We start from the raw sequence: 11,525 nt of genomic DNA on the forward strand, positions 1-11,525 counted from the left end.
GCATTACTCCAGCACATGTTATGCCAGGGATTAATCTCAGGACCTCATGCTTTAGAGCCCAATGTTTTATCTACTGTGCCACCTCCTGGGCCACCTAGAAGCCATTCTAACCCCAGGTTCAGAAGCAAGGTTCAGACTGTTTGTTGTGTTCCCTACAGCCCTTTCCTACCTCAGATCCTAGCCAAGTGCAAGGACTGCTGTCTTCTGGTCTTTGGTCTGCTCCAGCCCTCGAGAGTTGGAGTCAAATGGCTTAGGCTCATTCCCCCAAGGCACTCCTTTATGACTTCACACACTGAAGTCACCTGGGAGACAATGCTGAATGTTCCATACCAGAGACTCGACCTCTGGGAGGCAGGGACAGCAGGCCCAGCCAGCCCAGAGGACTCTCTGTCCACAGTGTAAATGAAGACGCCGCTGGCCCATGTCCCGCAGGGATGTAGAGAGCAGCCTCAGAGGCACTGGGCACTCCCGGCACCATGGATGATGCTGCTGTCCTCAAGCGGCGAGGCTACATCATGGGAATAAATTTGGGAGAGGGCTCGTACGCAAAAGTTAAATCGGCTTACTCTGAGCGCCTGAAGTTCAACGTGGCGGTCAAGATCATCGACCGCAAGAAAGCCCCCACAGACTTCTTGGAGAAATTCCTTCCCCGGGAAATTGAGATTCTGGCCATGCTAAACCACCGCTCCATCGTCAAGACCTACGAGATCTTTGAGACATCAGATGGCAAAGTCTACATCGTCATGGAGCTTGGGGTCCAGGGGGACCTCCTGGAGTTCATCAAAACCCGGGGAGCCCTGCATGAAGATGATGCTCGCAAGAAGTTCCACCAGCTCTCCTCAGCCATCAAGTACTGCCATGACCTGGATGTTGTCCACCGAGACCTCAAATGTGAGAACCTTCTCCTCGACAAGGACTTCAACATCAAGCTGTCCGACTTCGGTTTCTCAAAGCGCTGTCTGCGGGACGACGGTGGGCGCATCATCCTCAGCAAGACCTTCTGTGGGTCAGCGGCCTATGCTGCCCCAGAAGTACTGCAGGGCATCCCCTACCAGCCCAAAGTGTATGACATCTGGAGCCTGGGCGTGATCCTCTACATCATGGTCTGTGGCTCCATGCCCTATGACGACTCCAACATCAAGAAGATGCTGCGCATCCAGAAGGAGCACCGAGTCAATTTCCCCCGCTCCAAGCACCTGACGGGAGAGTGCAAGGACCTCATCTACCGCATGCTGCAACCAGATGTCAACCGGCGGCTGCACATCGATGAGATCCTCAGCCACTGCTGGGTGCAGCCCAAGACACGGGGCCTGTCCTCTGGAGCCGTCAACAGAGAGGGTGAGAGCTCTCGAAGCATTGAACCCTCCTCCATCTCTGAGCACGTATCTGAGAAGAAGTCCATCAGCAAGTTAGAGCCCCAGGAACAGTCTAGGTCCCAGGCACTGTCAGACACAAAACCCGAAGAAGAGACAGTGCAAATGCAAGTGTCTCATCATTCAGATGCCGAAGGTCTTGCTGAGCAGTCGCTGAACAAGGAGGCAGAGGAAGGGGACCCCCCTAAGTCTCCAGAGATGCAGACCTAGCACACCTAGTGACCTTCAGTGGCCCAGGGGGCCAGGAGGCAATGCAGCATAACTCAGGGCTCTGAGCCTGACTTCTGAAGATTCCAAGAAACCAGCCAGAGAAGGTAGATAGTCCGGGATGAGCCATTATTTTCGTCAGTTTCCTCTCCCTCCCTTTGAACTTGGTAACCCCCATGTTGAAAGAAGCAATAAATGACTATATTAATGCAGATCCCAAGGTAAATGTCTTTGCCTGGCTGGCTATGCTCACTTATCTAGGGAGATAAAGGGATCCTGAACCACCACCATCACCACCACCACCACCACCACCACCACCACCACCACACACACACACACACCACACACACCACACACACCACACACACCAGAGCAGAGAGACCCCTGAGAGCAGTGCTAGACTGGGAAGGAGCAAGGAGAGAACCAGGAATCAGGAGATATGGCTCCCTGCAGAGCTGCATGGAGTTACCCCACCACCACCATCCCCACATACACAGGGAAGGAGAACAGATTCCTTCTGTAATTGGGACTGAGGGTCTGGATTCTAACATCCCAGTGCCTGCAGCCTCCCACAAAGCAGAGGAATGGTTCTGCACTGCAGAGGGTAAACAGACTGACCTTTCACCCTGGTGAGTAACTCATTAGCTTTGTCTACCAGGGGCTCCCCCATATCTATCTGGCACTCAGTTCTCAATGGAACTCAGAGTCATGCCACCTTGTAATCATTCCTCTGACCCAGGAGAAAGCAGGGGCTTCCACTGGAGGATCCAACCATTACCCAGCCTTGGATATGTCATACACACACACTGTGTGACCTTGACAATATTTCATTCTCCTGGACTCGCAGTCCCTAGAGGTAACACTCCTAACCACAGCTGAGCCCGTAGCACTACAGGCAGGGAAAGAGACAGGCATTCTCACAGCTGGTGCCTGGCCTTCCACAACTATTCTGCAGAGGGGTCAGTCTGCCTTTAGCACCACTAGCTACAGCATGCTGCTCGGCTGAACTCACCTGGTCCTGTGAGCTCCTTTCTCTTCCCGTTTTTCACTCTAAACAGTCTCAGGCAGACATGCAGGTTGACCACACACAAAGAATAAGAACCTTCAGACTTAACTCTTCCCATCCACATCTCTGCCTTGGAGAGATCCCAGCTCCCAGATTCCTGGGAGAAGTGAGTTGTATGCAGACCTTTCTCCACAGCCACCTTCACACCATCCATGACACACGTGTGTTAGGCCACAGTCACCACCAAGGCCTCCATCCCTACCCTCCACTGGCTCCCACAGGGACAAGAGCCCCCTGCCAGCACTCCAGTCTCATTCCCACTACACAGGAGTGCATGTCTGACTTTTGCGGTCCTCACACATTTGCCATCTTCCTGCCTTCCTAGCCCCTTTCCTCAGTCCCCTCCTCCCCAGCATCAAGGCTATATTCATGCCAGTGAATGCAATCTACAGATCTGCCAGTCTCCAGGTTCAGTCAGGGGGCTGCAATCTTCACAAAATCTTCTGGGTGGCCAGGGAGGCAGTTCAGCGGATAAAGCACTGCACTCTCAAGCATGAGGTTCTGAGTTTGATCCCTAGCATCTTGTATGCCAGGGTGTTGCTCTGATTCTTCTTTTCCCTGCCCCCCTCTGCTAACAGGGACATCACTGGGGCTCAGTGCCAACACTACAAATCCACCATGCCCAACGGTGGTGGTGGTCCTCCTCATCCACCTCCCCGACCCCCTCCTCTGTACCTCCTCCTCCTTTTGCTTTTCTATTTTTTTAATTCTTTAATATTTATTTTCCCTTTTGTTGCCTTTGTTTTTCATTGTTTTCGTAGTTATTGTTACTGATGGTGTTGTTGTTGGATAGAACAGAGAGAAATGGAGAGAGGAAGGGAAGACAGAGGGGGAGAGAAAGATAGACACCTGCAGACCTGCTCCACTGCCTGTGAAGCGACTCCCCTGTAGGTAGGGAGCCAGGGGCTCAAACCAGGATCATTTAGCCAGTCCTTGTGCTTTGTGCCACGTGTGCTTAACCTGCAGTGCTACTGCCTGACTCCCGCTTTTCTATTTTTTTTATTTTATTTATTTTCCCTTTTGTTGCCTTTGTTTTTCATTGTTTTGTAGTTATTGTTACTGATGTTGTTGTTGTTGGATAGGACAGAGAGAAATGGAGAGAGGAGGCAAAGACAGAGGGACACCTGCAGACCTGCTTCACCACTTGTGAAGCAACTTCCCTGCAGGTGGGGAGTCGGGGGGGGGGGGCGGCCTTGAACAGTGATCCTTATGCTGGTCCTTGCAGTTTGCACCGTGTGCACTTAATCTGCTGCGCTACCGACAACTCCCTGCTTTTCTTTCTTTATTTTTTTTATTGGATAGGACAGAGAAATTGAGAGGGAAGGGAAGATAGATTTTAAGAGGGGGCCAGGTAGTGGCACACCTGGTTGAGTGCTCACATTACAATGTGCAAGGACCCAGGTTCAATCCTCTGGTCCCTACCTCCAGGGGGGAAGCTTCATGAGTGGTGAAGCAGAGCTGTAGGTGTCTATCTGTCCTTTTCTATCTTACCCTCCCCTCTCAATTTTTCTGTCTGTATCCAATAATAAATAAATGAAAATTAAGGAGAGAGAGAGAGAGGGAGGGAGGGAGGGAGGAGAGGAAGGAGGGAGGGAGAGATACCTGCATACCTACTTTACTGCTTGTAAAGTGTTTCCCCTGCATGTGGGGAGCAGAGGCTCAAACCTGGGTATGTGCTGAACTGAGTGTGCCACCATCCAGACCCCATCCTCTCCCCTTCCCCCTTTCTAATAAATGTCTTTTTAGTGGTCTGGGAGGTGGCACAGTGGTAAAGCTTTGGACTCTCAAGAATGAGGTCCCGGGTTGGATTCCCAGCAGTACATGTGCCAGAGTGATGTCTGGTTCTTTCTCTCTCCTATCTTTCTCATAAATAAATAAAATTAAAAAAATTAATTAATTAATTTTTTTTTTTAAAAAAAAAGCAGGGAGTTGGGTGGTAGTGCAGTGGCACAAAGCGCAGGTGGCGCAAAGGCAGGGACCAGCGTTAGGATCCCGGTTTGAGCCCCCGGCTCCCCACCTGCAGGGGAGTCGCTTCACAAGCAGTGAAGCAGGTCTGCAGGTGTCTGTCTTTCTCCCCCCACGCCCCCCCCGTCTTCCCCTCCTCTCTACATTTCTCTCTGTCCTATCCAACAATGAGGACATCAATAACAACAACTACAACAATTAAAAAAAAAACAAGGGCAACAAAAGGGAATAAATAAATGAATAAATAAGCAAGAAAATGGGAGACAGCACAATGGTTATGCAAAAGACTTTCATGCCTGTGGCTCTGAGGTCACAGGTTCAATCCCCAAACCCACCATAAGCCAGAGCTGAGTAGTGCTCTAGTTTTTCTGTGTGTCTTTCTCTCTGTATCTTTCACTCATTAAAATAAGATCTTTTTTTAAAAAATGATAAAGAAGGAAGAAAAAAATAAGTTGGAGGGGCAGGCAGTGGCACACCCAGTAGGACATGCATGTTATAGTGCACTAGGACGTGGGTTCAAACTCTCCACTCTCATGTGCAAGGGGAAAGCTTCATGAGTGGCAAAGCAGTGCTTCAGGTTTATCTCTCTTCTCTTACTCTCTCTTGTTCTGTATCATCCCCTTATCTCTCAATTTCTGTCTTTATCCAAAATAAATAAACCGCAAACATTTGTTTAAGTTGGAGTTGGGTGGTGGCTTACTCGGTAGAGTGTACTCTCTCCCACGGACCAACGTTCAAGGTCCCAGTGCCCACCTGCAGGGGGAAGCTTCAGGAGTGGTGAAAGTGCTGCAGGTGACTTTCTTTTTTCTTTTCTTTCTTTTTTCTTTTTCTCTTCTCTTCTCTCTCTCTTTTTTTTTTTTGCCTATAGGATTATTGCTGGGACTCAGTGCCTGCACAACAAGTCCACTGCTTCTGGGGGCTAATTTTTCCCCTTTTGTGGCCCTTGCTGTTTATTGTTGTTGTTATTATTGTTGTTGTTGTTTGTTATTCCTGTCATTGTTGTTGGATAGGACAAATAAATTGAGACAGGAGGGGAAGACAGAGAGGGGGAAAGATATACACCTGCAAACCTGTTTGGTCACTTGTGAAGTGACCCCCCTGCAGATGGGGAGCTGGGGGCTCAAACCAGGATCCTTATGCTAGTTCTTTTGCTTTGTGCCATGTGCACTTAACCCACTGTGCCTGACTCCTAGGTGACTTCCTTTTTTCTGTTTCTCTGCCCCCTCTCTCTCCTCTCCCTTCCTCATTCTCTATGGGGCTGATGGGGGTGGGGGTGGGATGAGGAGATAGTAAAATGGCTATTCAAAGAGACTTTCATACCTGAAGCTCTGAGGTCCCAGGTTCAATCATCCAAACCAGACCTGAACAGTAATCTGGTAAAAACAAACACCACCACCAGGAGCAGTGAAGTTGTGGAGCCACCAGGTCCCAGTGATAACTCTGGTAGCAAAATAAGTACCTTAAATTTTAAGAGGGGTGGGCAGGCTTGTGGAACACCTAGCTGAACTCATATGTAACCATGCATAAGGACCCAGGTTCAAGCCCCTGGTTGTCAGCTGCAGGAGGGACACTTCCTGCGTGGTGAAGCAGGTCTGCAGGTGTCTCTCTATCTCCCCCTCCTCTCTCCATTTCTCTGTCCTATCCAATAAAATAGAAAATAAAATGGTCCCTGGGAGCAGTGGATTTATAGTGCAGGCACCAAGCCCCAGCGATAACTCAGGTAGCAATAAACACGCATACACACACACACACACACACACACACACACACACACACACACACACACACCTCTTCTGTGTCTCTAATGGCACTGGGAGCTCCACTAAGGCTGGCTAGTGTGTGCCCAGGCTCCAGGTACAGAAAAAACCCTGAGTAATCCCATGGGAACCAAATCTTCAGTGAAGAACTGAGGCCTCACCTGGTACCAGGTGAAGCAGAGTTCCTAAGCATACTGGACCAGCGTTACTAGACGGGTTCTAAGGAGAGGCTTAGACACTGCCTCTCCTTGCTCATGTTTGCAGGAGGGTATGCTACAGTGGGTGACAAGAAGGCCAGAGAGCCTGGGTGGTAGGAGCCCTAGGAAGGAGAAATTGTGTGTGCTTATGGATAGGGAAACTGCTCAGAGAGGGTAGGTGACTGCCTGAGGTCACACAGCCCAGGTGACTGGAATGCACTTCCTTCCTGATTTCACACATCAGCTCACCTCTGTGAGCGATTCAGCACAAGACCTTGTCGCTGGCTAAGACCCCCTTCAGTGGCCCTTAGGGTTAACCTGCATGTAACCTCTGCAGCCCACTTTGCATCTCTCATGGAAACACCCACCTCATGCTCTCACCACATTGTCCTTTAGTTCCTGACATCTACAAGTTGTCCTTGTCTTCATGTGGCTGATGACTCAGACTTCAGCCTTCTAGCCTGCCTTGGTACAGCTCCAGCTCTGTCCACACAGGTCTATGCTCTTCTGTCCTGTACAGTCACCTGGACATTCATAGGGGAAGAGAGGGTATCCTAGATAGGAGAAAGGGGGTGTCACCAAACAGGACCCTGGTCTGCAAATCTCAGCAGCCATTCCCTTCTGGAATGCGAAGGAATGTGAAGAAATGAAGTTCTGGTTATTGTGGACTTAAGAATCTCAAGGGAGGGAGGCCAGGCAGTGGTGCACCTGGTTAAGCTCATGTAGTACTAAGCACAAGGACCCACACAAAGATCCAGTTCAAGCCCTCTGTTCCCTACCTGCAGGGGGGTCGCTTCACATGCAGTAAAGCAGGGCTTCAGGTACGTCTCTCTTTCTCGGTCTCTATCTTCCCCTCCCCTCTCAATTTCTCTCTGTCTTATCCAATAAAATGGAAAAAATGGCCTCCAGAACAGTGGGTTCATAGTGCCAGCATCAAGCACCAGCAATAACCCTAGAGGAGAAAAAAAAATCTCCAGGAAAGAAGGAAGGCATCAAACCATTAAAAGAGCAAGCTGGGTTGGGAGCGTGCTTCAAGGAGAGACCACAGTTGCTGGTAGGTAGTCTATAAGTGCCTCCCCTCCTGGACCAGTCATTTCCTTGTGGCACCTGGACTCAGTGGTCCTGTCTTAGCAATCTCCTTCACAGATCTCCAGGGCACAGAACTCTGAGTGCTCTCCAAGTGTGTCTACATGACCATACTCTTGTCAAGCTGTTACACCTAGGCAGACTGCTTACCTAGCATAGTGGCTCTGCACAAAGGCCTTCATGCTCAAGGCAGCAGTGCTTCAGGTTCAAACTCCAGTATCACCAGAGGTACACACCTCTGGTAAAGTAATAATAATTTGGTTACAGCAATAACTATCGATTGCCTTCTTAAGCCCTTAGACAGCAGGAACCTCCCCTCTACTCTACAAAACCCATATTTCTCCCAGTCCTGGAACCTCTAGGGTGGGGCTCACTTTCCTGCATGCTTCTCCCAATTCACACCAACTGATACTCCATCTGCTGATCCTAACCTAATCAGTGCAACCAGTACCACCTCGGCTTGTTTCACTTTGGACTGTGTCCAGAGACATCAGGCATGGAATGTCAACCCTCCACCTTTATTACTCTGATGAGACCTTTCCTAGCTCATAGGGCTCCTAATTCCATTTCAGGTGGTGCACATCCAAACAAAGTCTCAAAACCTAGATATAGACCAGGGCCCATGAGATAGGGCATATGTACATGTATCTTTATTTATTTATTGGATAGAGACAGAAATGGAGAGGGAAGGGAGAGATAAAGAAAGAGAAAAACAGAGGGACACCTGCAGCCCTGCTTTACCACTTTGCACCTGGGCTCCATAGCTCCCTCCCTAGCCACCCACATAGAAACAAGTCTTCTTCCTCACTGGCTCTGAACACCAAACACTGGGCAGCCCTGTTATGGTAAGTCCTATAGGCCTAGCATGCCCATGGAGGGCAACAAAGGAACAGCAGCTCAGAGCAGACTTTCCAGAGGACCTCTCCAGGCACATGCTGGATGCCCTATTTTCTTTTCATTTATTCTTTTTTGTTTTATTGTAACTGCCTTTAGGGTTATCACTGAATCCATCACTCCCAGCAGCCATCTCCCCTTTTTTCTTACTAATTTTTTAAATTTTTTATTTTTATTCATTGGGTAGAGACAGCCAGAAATCGGGGGGAGGGGGGGAAATAGGAGATAGTGAGGGAGAGAGACAGATACCTGCAGCTTTGCTTCATCACTTGTGAATCCACAGCTACTGGTGGCTTTTTTTAATTTTTAATTTTTTTCGGATAGACAGAGAGAAATTGAGAGGGAAGTGGGAGACAGATACCTGCAGACCTACTTTACTGTTTGAGAAGTGTCCCTACTGCAGGTGGGGAGCGGGGGCTTGAACTTGGGTTCTTATGCAGATCCCTGTGCTTAGTACTATGTGTGCTTATACGAGTGTGCCACCAGCCCCAATAGTGGACTGCTTTTCCATGTACATAACCCTAGTTCAAGCCTGGCCCCTAAGAATTGAAGGAAACTAGCACTGTGGTCTCTTTCACTTTTCTCTACTATTCTGCCTATATTAAAATAATAATAATAATAATAATAAATAAAGCATAAATCACTAGTCATGACAATTCTATTCTCCAAACACTGTTAGAAACCAACTTAAGTGGTCCAGGAGATGGCGTAGTGGATAAAGCATTGGACTCTCAAGCATGAGGTCCTGAGTTCAATCACTAGCAGCACATTTACCAAAGTGATGTCTGGTTCTTTCTCTCTCTCCTTTTATCTTTCTCATTAATAAATAAAGAACATCTTTAAAAAATAAAAACCAACTTAAAAGGAGACTTTAGTTATGGCTCCTCTTGCCCAGGGCCTTGCCAGAAGTACCTGTCACTCAAGGAAAAGTTACCACTCCAGCACCTCACTATTGACTGTGGGGTTCAGCCAAAGCAAGCCCTTTCCCCTCCCAGACAGGTCACTTCCTGGAAACCTCACACCCTTTGCTTCCTGACTCAAGCAGGGTCCATCCTCCAGGCCAGCCCTGCCTGCCTTCCTGTCTCAGTGCACCCTCACCCTCCCAGCTCTCCAATGCAGACAAGAGCTCTTCTCCATTAGGGCTGGAACCCCTGCTCGGATGGCCAGATCAGACATAACCCTCCCAGGCACCACTGATTCTAAGAGGAGACTCTGTCCACACCCTAGACAGGCTGCAGGATGGATCCCCTTGGAACAGGAACTAATGCAGGGTGAGTCCCACTGCCAGGAGGAACCAGCACGGGGCTGGTTCTCTGGCTGGAGATGGGTAACCCATCACCTCGGACCTGATTGATGATAGAGAAGTCACTGCAAGGAGGAGGAGCAGGGAGGGTTACCATAGTCCTGGGTGCTAACTTTCTTCCTAGGTGCGGTGGTGCAGGAGCTGGCACTTCTGCCAAGCCAGCCTGGCTTCCAGGGTTCTAGGGCCCCTGTTCCCTGCCCCCCACCCCAGCCCAGTCCCCGCTCCTGGCAGCCTGGCTTTATGACTTCATGCGCTGAAGTCATGCAGAGACAATGCCAAGCGTTCCACCCGTCCGAGTCCAGCCCCGACCCAGCCAGACGGCTCCCTGCACTGTAAATGAGGATGATGCCTGCTGGCTCACGTGGGGAGGGGATGTAGAGCGCAGCGGCACCTGCCGCTCCTGGCACCATGGACGATGCCGCTGTCCTAAGGAAGAAGGGTTACATCGTGGGCATCAACCTGGGCAAGGGCTCCTATGCAAAAGTCAAATCCGCCTACTCCGAGCGCCTCAAGTTCAATGTAGCAGTCAAGATTATCGACCGCAAGAAGACGCCCACTGACTTCGTGGAGAGGTTCCTTCCTCGGGAGATGGACATCCTGGCGACAGTCAACCACCGTTCCATCATCAAGACCTATGAGATCTTCGAGACGTCAGATGGGCGTATCTACATCGTCATGGAGCTTGGGGTCCAGGGGGACCTCCTGGAGTTCATCAAGTGTCGGGGAGCCCTGCACGAGGACGTGGCGCGCAAGATGTTCCGCCAGCTCTCCTCGGCCGTCAAGTACTGCCATGACCTGGATGTTGTCCACCGAGACCTCAAATGTGAGAACCTTCTCCTCGACAAGGACTTCAACATCAAGCTGTCTGACTTCGGCTTCTCAAAGCGCTGTCTGCGGGACGGCAGTGGGCGCATCATCCTCAGCAAGACCTTCTGTGGGTCAGCGGCCTATGCTGCCCCAGAAGTACTGCAGGGCATCCCCTACCAGCCCAAAGTGTATGACATCTGGAGCCTGGGCGTGATCCTCTACATCATGGTCTGTGGCTCCATGCCCTATGACGACTCTGACATCAAGAAGATGCTGCGCATCCAGAAGGAGCACCGAGTGGACTTCCCCCGTTCCAAGAACCTGACGGGAGAGTGCAAGGACCTCATCTACCGCATCCTGCAGCCAGATGTCAACCGGCGGCTGCACATAGATGAGATCCTCAGCCATGCATGGCTGCAGCCACCCAAGCCCAAAGCCATGTCTTCGGCCTCCTTCAAGAGGGAGGGTGAGGGCAAATACCGGGCTGAGTGCAAACTGGACACCCGGCCTGGCTCGAGGCCTGAGCACCGGCCTGACCACAAGCTGGGAGCAAAAACCCAGCACCGGCTGCTGGTGGGGCCTGAGAACGAGGACCGAATGGAGGAAAGGCTGGCCGAGACCTCCAGGGCGAAAGACCATCATCTCCCCGGATCTGAGGTGGGGAAAGCCAGTACCTAGGGTGCTGAGGGCCTGGGGGTGTGGCGCACGGTATGCACCCACATAAACTAAGTAGGCAGGTAGGAGCTGAAGAAGGCACAGGTGCAAGGAACAAGTAAAGTCCGTCAATTAAACCGCTATTTTGATTACGTTCTATTAGCTTTCTTCTCCTTCGTAGCAAAGCCATTAATTACTGACCACCAAATAAACCAC

At 50.3% G+C, this 11,525-nt stretch overlaps 2 protein-coding genes across 2 annotated transcripts; both read left to right on the forward strand.

Annotated features, from left to right (window-relative positions):
• Positions 1–298: 298 nt before the first annotated feature.
• TSSK1B (testis specific serine kinase 1B) lies at positions 299–1,794 on the forward strand. Its single transcript, XM_007520816.2, has one exon. It carries the CDS (start codon positions 477–479, stop codon positions 1,581–1,583), a length of 1,107 nt encoding a protein of 368 aa, XP_007520878.1. The 5' UTR covers positions 299–476; the 3' UTR covers positions 1,584–1,794.
• Positions 1,795–10,069: 8,275 nt separating this feature from the next.
• TSSK2 (testis specific serine kinase 2) lies at positions 10,070–11,461 on the forward strand. Its single transcript, XM_007520772.3, has one exon. The coding sequence runs from the start codon at positions 10,257–10,259 to the stop codon at positions 11,331–11,333; it is 1,077 nt and encodes a 358-aa protein (XP_007520834.1). The 5' UTR covers positions 10,070–10,256; the 3' UTR covers positions 11,334–11,461.
• Positions 11,462–11,525: the final 64 nt, after the last annotated feature.

The sequence above is a fragment of the Erinaceus europaeus genome, chromosome 1 (assembly GCF_950295315.1).
Source record: "Erinaceus europaeus chromosome 1, mEriEur2.1, whole genome shotgun sequence".
In the NCBI taxonomy this organism is placed as follows: domain Eukaryota; kingdom Metazoa; phylum Chordata; class Mammalia; order Eulipotyphla; family Erinaceidae; genus Erinaceus; species Erinaceus europaeus.